The 12,302-nt window shown below is 40.4% G+C and overlaps 1 protein-coding gene across 1 annotated transcript in view; it reads right to left on the reverse strand.

Moving 5' to 3' along the window:
- Nucleotides 1–2,464: 2,464 nt before the first annotated feature.
- Nucleotides 2,465–12,302, reverse strand: part of LOC125882098 (NACHT, LRR and PYD domains-containing protein 12-like) — a 94,360-nt gene continuing 84,522 nt past the window's right edge. The window contains exons 7-11 of the mRNA XM_049565764.1: nt 9,919–10,092; nt 6,514–6,687; nt 5,560–5,733; nt 5,241–5,414; nt 2,465–4,437 (exon numbers count right to left, since the gene is read on the reverse strand). Coding sequence (XP_049421721.1) covers nt 4,428–4,437; nt 5,241–5,414; nt 5,560–5,733; nt 6,514–6,687; nt 9,919–10,092 — 706 coding nt within the window. The 3' untranslated portion in view covers nt 2,465–4,427. The remainder of the gene's footprint in view (nt 4,438–5,240; nt 5,415–5,559; nt 5,734–6,513; nt 6,688–9,918; nt 10,093–12,302) is intronic.

The raw sequence follows: 12,302 nt of genomic DNA on the forward strand, positions 1-12,302 counted from the left end.
AGCCAAATGTATGTTTGTTTGTTCTGTCATATATGTTCGTGTTTTATCTTGAAAATTAAATAAACATATATTTAAAAAAAAAAACAAAACAAAAAAAACCCAAAACCCCCGGAAATCTGCTCAAATTCTTTACGTTTCTTTCCAACCTCTCAAAGCTTTGAGTTTAACTGTATATTATCCTATTTGTTTACGCAAAGATATTCAAACAGGGTGGTTGAACTGTACAGCTGAATCACTAGGCCTTCAGATGAAAAATACCACTGTGGTCAAATATGTAAAGCCAGGGCTGTGTTGGTGTGGGAGTTGTTTCAGGTGGAGGTGAGATGATAAAATATGATTGATAAGGCCAGTCTGAGTAATGCACCCACGACTTAACAGAGGCCAAATTTCTGCACAGCTGTAATAATAAAGGGATTTTACAACTGTGAAAAATTATCAGAGCATATAACGCATCACATTGCAATGTAACGTCTAATTGTGTTGCAGAAAAGGTTGAGCCAGGTTCAGCTTTGGCTAGTACAATGATGCTGGTTGGAACACTAATTACATGAACTATTTATATGCACAGGAACATGTTTAGAGGCTGTAATCTCTTCTGCCTCTTCTAAAATAATCTAAATTGACACACCTGATGGCCTTAAGTCCAGGTCCAAGGGCATTAAATGATCTATGAGTGACTTAGTGCAGTATAGTGGAGACAAATGTTAGCACTTAGTGCATCCAGCAGCTGGTGCACATGTGATCCCTTCAGCTCCTTCACTGATTCACTGTAATTTAGTCCTTTTTTTTTTGCATCTTCTTACGTTGTTGACTGCTGATTTATAATTGTCCATGTTGCCAGATGGTTCTGGTAATCCAGTTTCTGATTGTGGAATGATTTAAATGTCCACACATCCTGACTTAAGTAAGATGGCTCAATGATCACTCCTCCAAAACAAGGCAGCACCGTAGTGCAGCTGCCTCTGAACGGTGTAAAGCAGTGATCCACAGCAGGAACAAGACAGTAGCTCACATTCCCACTGTCACACTAGTCCTTATTCACCATAAAGCAAACTCCTCCTCTCCTTCTCTCCCAGAGTCCTCGGCTCTGTCAGATCAGCATATAGAAAAGAGTCATCTGGTTGAATAGTGCTGTCCAGGACTTAGCCAACTTTTGGTGAATCAAAGGATGTCACAGTTCTTGATATGCTGTTGGAAATTGATGCAGCACAGAGGTCATCCAGGTTATACCTGTACAATGGCTAGCAGGATGTTAGTCCAGCTGAAGCTAATTCTTCTCCATCTTTTCCTTGATGTTTACTGATGTTTACATTTGCAAAGTACGACTTGGCTAGCTAGCAGAAGTGAACAGGAGAAGAGATTACAGACTGGCGAGTTGATTTCCTCATCTTAATGAGTAATTCGCAGCCACCGTCCAAAGCCAACCACAAACTAGATAACCAACACCAGCAAAATAGACCTAAGACCACACAGTAGATTTAGCACAAATTTAGAGGAGCTGACAGAGTGGTGACTGGAAATGTCCTTGCCTTCATCACAGTCTTGTTCAGTCTGAAAAAAAAAAAAAATATAGGCCTACTGGAAATCCAGAAAGGAAATCTAACAGAGTGCTTTATTTATTAGTTCAGTTCAGTTCAGTTCAGTTCATTTATTGGTCTCCTTAGAGAAATTTGTCTTGGAGCTAGGGGTCAACATACACATATATGTAGTAGTCTACATAGTCTTTATGGTAGTTTAGACTGTACTGGCATGCATGAGCGGATCTACCAGGGTGACACAGGGTGGCAAATGCCACCCTAAAAGAAAGCCATGCCATCCCTGCTGCCACCCCAGTTGGCAGCAAGGAATTCAAAGAAAAGTTATGGCCAATTTGACATTTACGAGCGTGAATCTCCAATGTCCGACTGATGAATGCAGCACGACATAACGCCAGAGGGGTATTCCAGGTAGGAGGTTCAACAAACTCTGAGTCTATCCCTGAACTCTGAGTTGATTTACCCTGAGATGGGAAACTCTGAGTTACCGGTTCCAGAACAGCTGATTTGAGTTAGTTCAGTCAACTCTGAGTATGTTCACTCTGGGTTAAGCCGACAATAAAAAGCCATCATCAATGGAGCTCCGACTCCATGATTCACCATGGCAACAGGTAAATAAAAGACAGGCCACCATTTTAATCCAGTGGATGTAGTGAACTAACTCAAATCAGCTGTTCTGGAACCGATAACTCAGAGTTTCCCATCTCAGGGTAAATCAACTCAGAGTTCAGGGTTAGACTCAGAGTTTGTTGAACCTCCTTCAACACTTATTCCTAATATGAACTGTTTCACATGAAACCTCAAATGCAAGACATTGATTGCATGAGATTAAGTTTGTCTGTATGAGTTTGTAATGGCAGCTTCTGCCCTTATGTAGTGTGAACATACTATTTCTCATCAAACTGTGGTAACTGTGATTAAATTCAGTATATATACGTCTCCCATATGTTGCCACCCCTCAAAAATTCCTGCACCCCTCTTGCCACTCCATAAATATTTTTCTAGAGCTGCCCCTGCTGGCATGTATTATGTAGGAAGCAGGTGAGATGGGCTGTTAATTCAAGAGATGTTTGGTTCTTCCTGTGATATGATCTGTCAGACTTACAGAATATGTGTATTGAGTACATTTATTAAAAAACAAAAACAACCAACAAACAACACATGTGAAGAAATGTAGTATTTTAAGAATGATACTTCAACTTGCATTTCTTCCTACATGCAAGTCTGGTATTCTGATATCCAGACATTCATATTTATAGTGTGGAAACTAGGTGCAATCTTTTTATTCCACACAATGGATGAACAACACAAAGCTACAGTAGGGCCTGTAATGTTTACACCACTTCAGCCTACTGATGTTTTCACATATTAAAAGGTCAAGTGTTTTGGATTTAGTGGCATCTAGCAGTGAGGTTTCAGAAGTTTAACTTCTCCTAAGTGGTGGCTGACACGGTAACGTGAATGGCCCTATCTAGAGCCAGTTTCTGATTTGTCCATTTCAGGCTACTGTGAGAACAACATGGTGGACTCTGTGGAAGAGGACCCGCTCCATATGTAGATATGAACATCCCATGCTAATGTTATGGAAACTTGACGCTCTTAGTTTCAGCTGATTATAAACTAATAAAAACATAGTTGCCAATATTCCCCCCTAAATCCAACACAGCGGAGCTTTGAATTAAATGTAAATGGACAGTTTTAGTTCCATTAACAGTAACAATCTGCAGGTTTTAACAGATACAGATGGTCACATGTTTCAGAGCATACAGACAGGAAATCTCCCTTTTAGATAAAACTGAAACTTTAATACAACCAAAATAAAATAAAAAAAAAAAATCAGAAACGTTTCCAAAACAAGCCCCTGCTGTGGATGATCCAGAATACTTTCAGAAACCAAAACCTAAACAAAAACCAGCACCTAAACCAAGATCCAGGTGGAGGTGGAGAGTGGAGGAGGTGGCTGAGTGTGGAGCAGGAGGAGTGGAGGAGTCTCAGTGTGTCTGCAGAGTCATTGCAGAAGGACAGAGCAGCAGCTGATGACACTCAGTCTGATCCAGAGGAACACATAGGGATGGTGGTGGACTTGACATCAGTGGAGCTGGTCTTAGAGCAGCTCAGACTGCAGCACCGAGTCATCTCCACTTGTTAGCCCTCCTTTATCAAACTAACGTACAAACCAGCACAGATCTGAGAACAGAAATCATCTTATGACAGGCTTTGCGTGTGATTTATTAAACATTTTTATCCAGCCAATCACAGTGTGGGAATGAAATGGTGTTGATAATTCTGACGGCTATGGACAGTTGTCATTTATAGATCCTGCCACAATGTATTCTCAGTTTAAAGGCCCTGCCCTGAGAGTTTCCAACATGAAGAGGCATAATATGGCCCAGAAGAAAAACTTTTCTGAGCTGGAAATGGAAATGCTGACTGTTTGGCAAGGTTTTCATATGCATACCATAGCTATCTACTGTCCACCCCTTGTCTGCATGTGTGCATGCCATGGCTGTCCGCTCATTCACTAGGGTATGTTCAGTTTCCCCTCCCTTCCCTTACACCGGTAACTTTGGGCCTGTTCTAAACTGCCTTTTTTTTTTTTTCAAAATATTAAGTTCAATTTACCAATAGTGCTGGGTCTTTTTAAAAGCTTTAATTTACACAATAAAGACATAACTCAAACATAGCTTATCTCACTCATGTTCATTCTGACTTAAACTGACGTACACAAGATGAGACCTGACATGGGATTTGTTGGTAGTCTCCACCCACATCCACACTGATAAATGCCGGGCTTTGCATGGAACTGACCGTACGCCCAGTTTTCTGTTGTATCTTAGTTCCATAAGTGAGGGCTGTTGCAATTCCTCTTTCAGTCGCTGTTGGATGAAGCTCTCACTCCCATCTGATGAGAAAAGAAGAAAGATAACATAAGTCATGAATCAGTGTTTACAGAGACTCCTTTCATCAGCTGTCAGTAGAGATGGGTCAATTTCAGGTTTTGCTGGTCTGGTTTAGCATATGAAGTTTAACTGGTCAGATTTAATGCAAACTGACTGAACCTGCATTTGTCATTATGACATCCTCTGGCAGGTGAAAAAGTAGCCTTCATCAGAAACCTGTGTTGATGGTGTCACAGCCCTAAATCCAACTTGTATCGCATTAGTAAAAGGCAATATGACAACATAATTGAACAGAGCTTTGGTCAGATGCTCTGTTTCTGTGTTTTCCTGATGATTCCTTTCAAAAATGTCACAACTGACAGGTAACAGCTGATTCATGAAGCTGAAATGAGGAATTGTCTGTACAAGGTTTATTATTTCACTACAAAAAACTAAATAAGGTGGCAGCTGGATGGAGGGAGGGAGATGACCATCGACCATTGTAATAACAACCTAGGCTACTTGCTGTATTGTGCTTGTGCTTCTGTTGTACATGACTTGACAGAAGTGAATATTAAACGGAGTCTTTTCAGCTCTCTGACACTGACACTGAGTTTGAGTTGACGTACCATCTGACAAATAGATATGAAGGCTATCCCTGACAATATTTGGAATTTGTCATCCAGCATTATTCCTGGAGACATGAACACAACAACAACAGTCGTCCCTACATCAACTCTAACACATGATCACAATAAGCATCTTTAGGATCTTTGATTTGATGCTTGCTAGGTTCAATATGGACTGACCCCAACCCTCTACTGACCTCAGAGTCTTCAGTCTACAGAGTGGACCCTCCACAAAATCAGACAGCAGCTTCATGTCTGAATCCTTCAACTTGTTTCCACTCAGCTGCAGCTCTGTCAGATGGGAGGGGTTGGATTTCAGGGCTGAGGCCAGAAAAACACAGCTGATCCCTGATAAACTGCAGAGACTCAATCTGAATAAAGCATAAAATATTTAACTTTAGAAGACAAAATAAAAATACCATGTATTGTTTGTAAGTAAGTCTGGTGTGTGTTTCAACAAACTTCACTTTATTTTAATTTCAGGACATAAAAAAATAGAATTAAATTGTGTCTGACCTCAGAGCCTCCAGTCGACAGTGTGGACTTTGTAGAAAATCACACAGCGGCTTCACTCCTGAATCCTTGAGGTCATTGTTACTCAGCTCCAGCTTTGTCAGATTGGAGGGGTTGGACTTCAGAGCTGAGGCTAGAGAATCACAGCTGATCTCTGACAAACTGCAGTCACTCAATCTGAATAAAGAATAAGTGATCTGTGTTCAGATTTTAAATGTGTAGCTCATCATTACTATGTCCTAATCAATGAGCTTTTCCCTAAAATAAGTAGAGTGACTTTGTCACAGTAATCCGTAGGGTCCTAAGGACAGAGGGATGTCGTACTCTGTAAAGCCCTGTGAGGCAAATTGTGATTTGTGATATTGGGCTTTATAAATAAAATTGATGATGGTGGTGTTAAGGTGAGTCATCATATTGTCCACCTCCCTTCTCAGTATGACTTAGGCTAACCTCTGGATGACATTTCACTGGTCTTTAATCAGCAAACTGAGGACAAAAGCCATGCTCCCAATTCCGCAGTGAGTGTGTGTTCTTAATCAGTATCAGTGATCAGACATCATTTTTGAAAATACATTGAAATTAATGGGAAAAAAGAAATATTTGAATTTTAGCAGGTAAATGATGATCTTCCATGACATACTATATACAGATGTGACCATATCACAAACATTTAAAATTAATTTAGTTAACAATTCACAGTGGACCTTTTCTGCAGTTTATTGAAGAAACAGAGATCTTTTGTGACTGCAGACTAAATCTATACAAGAAATTCACAACCTTATGCATGTAAATTATGAATGGTATGTAGTTATACATAAATTAAGTTTCAGTTGATTCTTCTTTATTCTTTATTTGAGATCCCCATTAGTTGTTACCACAGTAATGACCACTCTTCCTGAAGTCCACACAATTAAACTTGTAAGATCTACAATAGTAACAAAGAGCCTGTTAACTAACCTCAGAATCTCCAGTCTACAGTGTGGACTCTCCAGAAAACCACACACCAGCTTCACTCCTGAATCCTGCAGCTTGTTTCCACTCAGGTCCAGCTCTGTCAGATGTGAGGGGTTGGACTCCAGAGCTGAGGCTAGATAAACACAGCTGATCTCTGACAAACTGCAGTCCCTTAATCTGAATTAAGAATAAAACATTAGAAGACTGCTTGAAGTAAGTCAATATTTAATGTGTTCAAAACTGAAGGAGTTAATATGTAGAAGTTCAGAAAATGGAAACTCTAAACAGCTGAACTCAACAGGATGCAGGTTAAAAACTGTAAAATACAAAAAGTGAAAAAGAGCTCTCATTGATATTAATGACAATGTGCTGCAACCTAAATAAAGACAGTGTGTCTTTGTGCCTTAAACTCTGCCGATTTCAGCAGTAGCTCCATCATCAAAACCCACAGAAACTGATTTAAAATTTAAGTCAAGATCCCAATGTCTTTTTAAGGTGTCAAATACTGTAATCTACAATATTTCAACTGGGAAATGTTCAAGGAGCAAGGGATGTATTTGGGTTCGACACCTGTCAGTCAGTCACTGGTGGTAAAAATGGGTGTGGGTGTGTGAAGGGTGTTTCACTGGGCCATAATGGTACCTATGCACCTGCTAATCATCAGTGTTATGTGTAACAGATAGGGGGTGGGTTAGAAGCCCTTATTTCTAGCCACAAGGCCAATTTATGCAATGTAAGCTAATAACGGGTCACTAGCAAAAAACACTTTTTATTTGTTTATTTACAGTTATTACTAATTCTGACCCACAACTGAAAAATGAATTTAAAGACCTCCTCACAGTGGTGTATAAATGTCCTCCGAGCTTAAGGCAAATGTTAGTCAAATCTGACAGCTAAGAATGCTACCTTCCTGGAACCACCACCAGGTAACTATTGGTGTGGTGCATGCACACAAATGCACAACATATAACCATCCGATAACAGGCAAAACCACGAAGATTAGAGGCGCTATATCCTGTTCCACTAAAAATGTCATTTACCTTCTAAAATGCCAATGTGGCTTAGCATATGTGGGTAAAACCCAAAGAGCACTAAAAACAAGAATAGCAGAACACAGGAGCAATTTTAGAACTCAGGACCAACGTAGCCCGGTAGCGTTACATTTTAAGGAGGCCAATCATTCTTTGAGATATATCAGCATCGAGCATGTTAAATATCCTAGAAGAGGAGGGGATCTAAACAACCTTTTACTCCTAAAAGAATCTTTTTATATTTTTTTCCCTTCAGACTCGCAGTCCTCGAGATCTAAACCAGGAGTATGATATCAAACATTTTGTTTAAATATATTTTTCTTCTCAAGACTTAAAATAATTTTGTATATCATATATAAAAAATCCTAAGAGGTGTCAGTTTTTTATAAATTATCTCAAAAATGATAATGAAGGGGAGCAATTTATGCTTCAGGTTTGTTGTAATGGCATACTGTATTCAAAAGTCTAGAATATTGAAGAATTCTGTATTTAAAAATATTGTATTTCTATTTTTAAGAAGTTTTTCTATGTTGGCCACATGTGCTCTTACACTCTTTTTGAATTAATATTTCTATCCATGTCTCTATGTATTTTTCTATGCATTTCTATATACCTTTTCCATGTATTTTTGCCAAATTGGTTAATTGGAGATGCTCAAAACAACACAAGTGTTTTTAATGTTTGGCCACACCTGTCATCACTTTGACAGCTCATTGGTGAGCAAAAAACAAACATGCAAACTAACCATCCTCCTTCTAAGCTTGCACCAGTGGTCTACACAGATCACACACTTAACACTTTTGACTGGTTTTAAAACAAAACTCAAAGTGGGAACTCAAAGTCCCCACTTCACACATTTGTGACTGAACATGTGGTTACCCTCCCCCTCTCTACTTGTTTATTATAAGTTGTGTGTTTGGCTGTTATTATTTTTCTGAGTCAGTACTTTTGGAATATACAGGAAGTCTGTTTAATGTTGTACAAAAGTTAATCATGCCAACCTCTGCTGTGTTTACAACTTTGAAATCCTTCAGTCTCTACTGTTGATATTAGGGATGCACCGAAATGAAAATTTGTGGCCGAAGCTGAAGCTGAATATTATTAAACGCTTGGCCGAATACCCAGTACCGAATACCGAATATCATTGTTTAGTTTTTCATTAGTTTTTGCAGATGAACCCCCTCCAGATTAGTGTTGTCACGCTACCAAAATTGGGACCCACTGTACGATATCAGTGAAAATATCATGGTTCTGATAGTATCACGATACCACAGCGAAAATGAGACAGATGTGCCTTTTGTCATTTATAAACACTTTTCTATAATACATCAATGATATTTCAATGGAATAAATTACTTATTGACTTATTCATACTTCAAAAACAGTATCAATAAGTGATTAACATAGGGGGGATCAAAATAAAATAAATAAATAAAATAAAAATCAACCAGCCACCCTCCTCCCCTGACAAGTAAAGAACAGTCCCTTCATAAGTAAAGAACAGTCCCTAAAGTGCGGTGAGGTTTGTGGACCGTTACCTGCCACAAAGAGAGAAATGTGAACGGCTCGTTTCTCCTCTGACACATCACATACCTGTGTTCGGCTGGTTCGGCTGTTCAGGTACTTCTGGGCAGTCCACACGCCAAGAAGAGGATATTATTGGAGGCGACTTCTCCGTCGCCGGTAAGCCGATGGCCGCCGTATTTGACAGGAATACATTAACGTTACTGTCTGTGTCTGTGACCCCCGTTCAACCCACAACCGATGGGATTCGTTTCTGCTGCTGGTTGAAATCTGTAGGCTGCTCGCACAGCGTGCTAAATGATTTAAGCCTATTTTGCTCGCTCAAAACTATTTTTAGTCGCAAATGCGAGTGCTGTGACGGGCAGATCACCACACTCTCGACATTTTATTCCGCCCGTCACGGCACGCTGTTTGATTGCGTTATCAAAACACGCCACTATTATTCAGCCTTGCTTTTAACTTATTCCACCGAATATCGAATGTGTGTTTTTTTGCAATATTCGGCCGAATGTATTCGGTTACTGAATATTCGGTGCATCCCTAGTTGATATCATAATTTCATACAAAGTATCAAATTGGAAAGTGGGTAAGATCCAAATTGATTGTTTAGTATATTTTATAGGCTGAGTTAATCAATTATTTTCCTATATCAGAAGGTGGTGTCCCACAGATTTCATGTATATTAAATCATATTATTTGATATCATTAATGATTATGATTATATATACATAGAAATAACTTCAGCATAAAAACACTCAGTGCGGATCAGTGTAATCAGTGCCTTATGTCAGTGTCACCACAACTTTCACATCATATTACTCCCAGCACAGAAGAAATAAAAAGGTGATCTGACCTCAGAGTCTCCAGTCTACAATGTGGACTCTCCAGAAAATCACTCAGCCACTTCACTCCTGCATCCTTTAGCTTGTTGTTATTCAGCTGAAGTTTGCTCAGATGGGAGGGGTTGGACCTCAGAGCTGAGGCCAGAGAAACACAGCTTATCTCCGACAAACTGCAGCCCCACAATCTGAATAAAAAAACAACATGTAACATTAGAAGATAATGTTCCAGCTTGAAATCATTCAGTGTTTAGTAATCTGTTCTAAAAAGGTTTAATATGTCGAATTTTAAAAAATGAAAACTGTAAATATGTGTTATGGTGATCCTCCATTCAGGCACAGCAGTCACTTCTGCCATGCCCCAGGAGAAGAGGTTGGATGGGCTGGGGAGGACATCTTAGACTAATTGGATTTGGAATTTAATCCGGTGTAGCTAAGCTTTCCACAACTCTGGCCATTAGAGCATCCGGTTGATTGCCTGCTCCCAACGAGTCCACGCCTCTTGCTGTTGCATCCCAACGATCCTGCTGGTGCGGGTTTCCTCAACCCTTGCTTGGATTTCTTTCTGGACCATCTGACATTTTTCCTTTCCCCGGGCCTTGTTGTATTGCTGCCAAGTCCTTCCCATCCTAATGCAACTGCCCCTACAAGCACACTGTTGCGCAGCCGCACTGCTGTCTGGTCAACTGCCTCCTGCGCCTCCACTTCCTACCCATCCTCACCTGTATGGTGGCCGACAAGACTTTGATGTCACTGGAGTTGGGTGGGCTGGGGAGGACAGCTGCAACTCTTTTGCCCTGGAAATCATACATTCTTCTGACAGGCCACTGAAGGGAAGTTGTAATTTGTTCTAACTCCCACATAAGGCAATGCTGCTGCAGCTACGACAAAGACCCACAGAGAGAGTGGCTTATCTTCCTCTCAAAGCCCTTGACAATGGTCAGTGGGATGTCCTAAACCGCCAGGATCCTAAGTTTCTGCCGGTTTCTTGGATTGGGGCTGTGCCCCTTAGGGAGCTGCTGAAGACCTTTCTCAGGCTCTTCGTCAGCTTCTCTGTGATTGATGTGATTTGGACTCCTCCTATGGAGAAACGGAACTTATCCATTACTTTCCCCTTCCTCACAACTAGGGATCAGGACTTGGTTGGCTTATATCCCATCCGCGCCCACTTGATGAGGCGTTTGAAACACTGGAGGATCTGTCTGTAGCCCGGTACCGATGCTGTGGTCATTGTCAGATTGTACATTAATGCTCTTATGGGGGCTGCCACACACCTGACCTGGTGGATGGACCTCTGCTGACTTCACAAGCATGTTCATAGCCAAGGCAAACAATATCACTGAGACAGTATACCCAGTGATTATATCCTTCTCCAGCCAATGAAATGCAGACATCACTGATCCAGAAGTGACTCTCAAACTAAAGCAGCTGTAAAAGTTTAGGATGAGGTCCCTGATCTTGTCTAGAACATGGTGTCAGGCGGGTGAAGTTTCCACCAACTTGTGTGAGATGGACCCATAGGCATAGGCAAGGTCAAGCCACAGTACTACCAGGTCACTGTTGCCCTCCTGAGCCTCCACGATCAGCTGGGTGACAACTCAAACATACTTGATGCATCGTGGCACCTTTAGGATTCCACCCTTCTGTACAGCAGTGTCAGTAAATGCATTCTCCAGGAGTAACTCCATCAAGCATCAGGCAATGATACTGAAGAATATCTTTCCCTTAAAGGGCCAGTGTGTAATATTTGGCATGTTTTATTGTCAAATCTGAATCTGAATCTGAATATTCTACCCATTAATATATTCATATAAGTGTATAATTGCTATAAAATAAAATTCGTTTGGTTTTCGTAGCCTTATAATTATGCATATATATATACATATATATATATATATATATATATATATATATATATATATATATATACAGTACAGGCCAAAAGTTTGGACACACCTTCTCATTCAATGCGTTTTCTTTATTTTCATGACTATTTACATTGTAGATTCTCACTGAAGGCATCAAAACTATGAATGAACACATGTGGAGTTATGTACTTAACAAAAAAAAGGTGAAATAACTGAAAACATGTTTTATATTCTAGTTTCTTCAAAATAGCCACCCTTTGCTCTGATTACTGCTTTGCACACTCTTGGCATTCTCTCCATGAGCTTCAAGAGGTAGTCACCTGAAATGGTTTTCCAACAGTCTTGAAGGAGTTCCCAGAGGTGTTTAGCACTTGTTGGCCCCTGTGCCTTCACTCTGCGGTCCAGCTCACCCCAAACCATCTCGATTGGGTTCAGGTCCAGTGACTGTGGAGGCCAGGTCATCTGCCGCAGCACTCCATCACTCTCCTTCTTGGTCAAATAGCCCTTACACAGCCTGGAGGTGTGTTTGG

Source organism: Epinephelus fuscoguttatus, linkage group LG21 (assembly GCF_011397635.1).
Source record: "Epinephelus fuscoguttatus linkage group LG21, E.fuscoguttatus.final_Chr_v1".
NCBI classification, from domain to species: Eukaryota; Metazoa; Chordata; class Actinopteri; order Perciformes; family Serranidae; genus Epinephelus; species Epinephelus fuscoguttatus.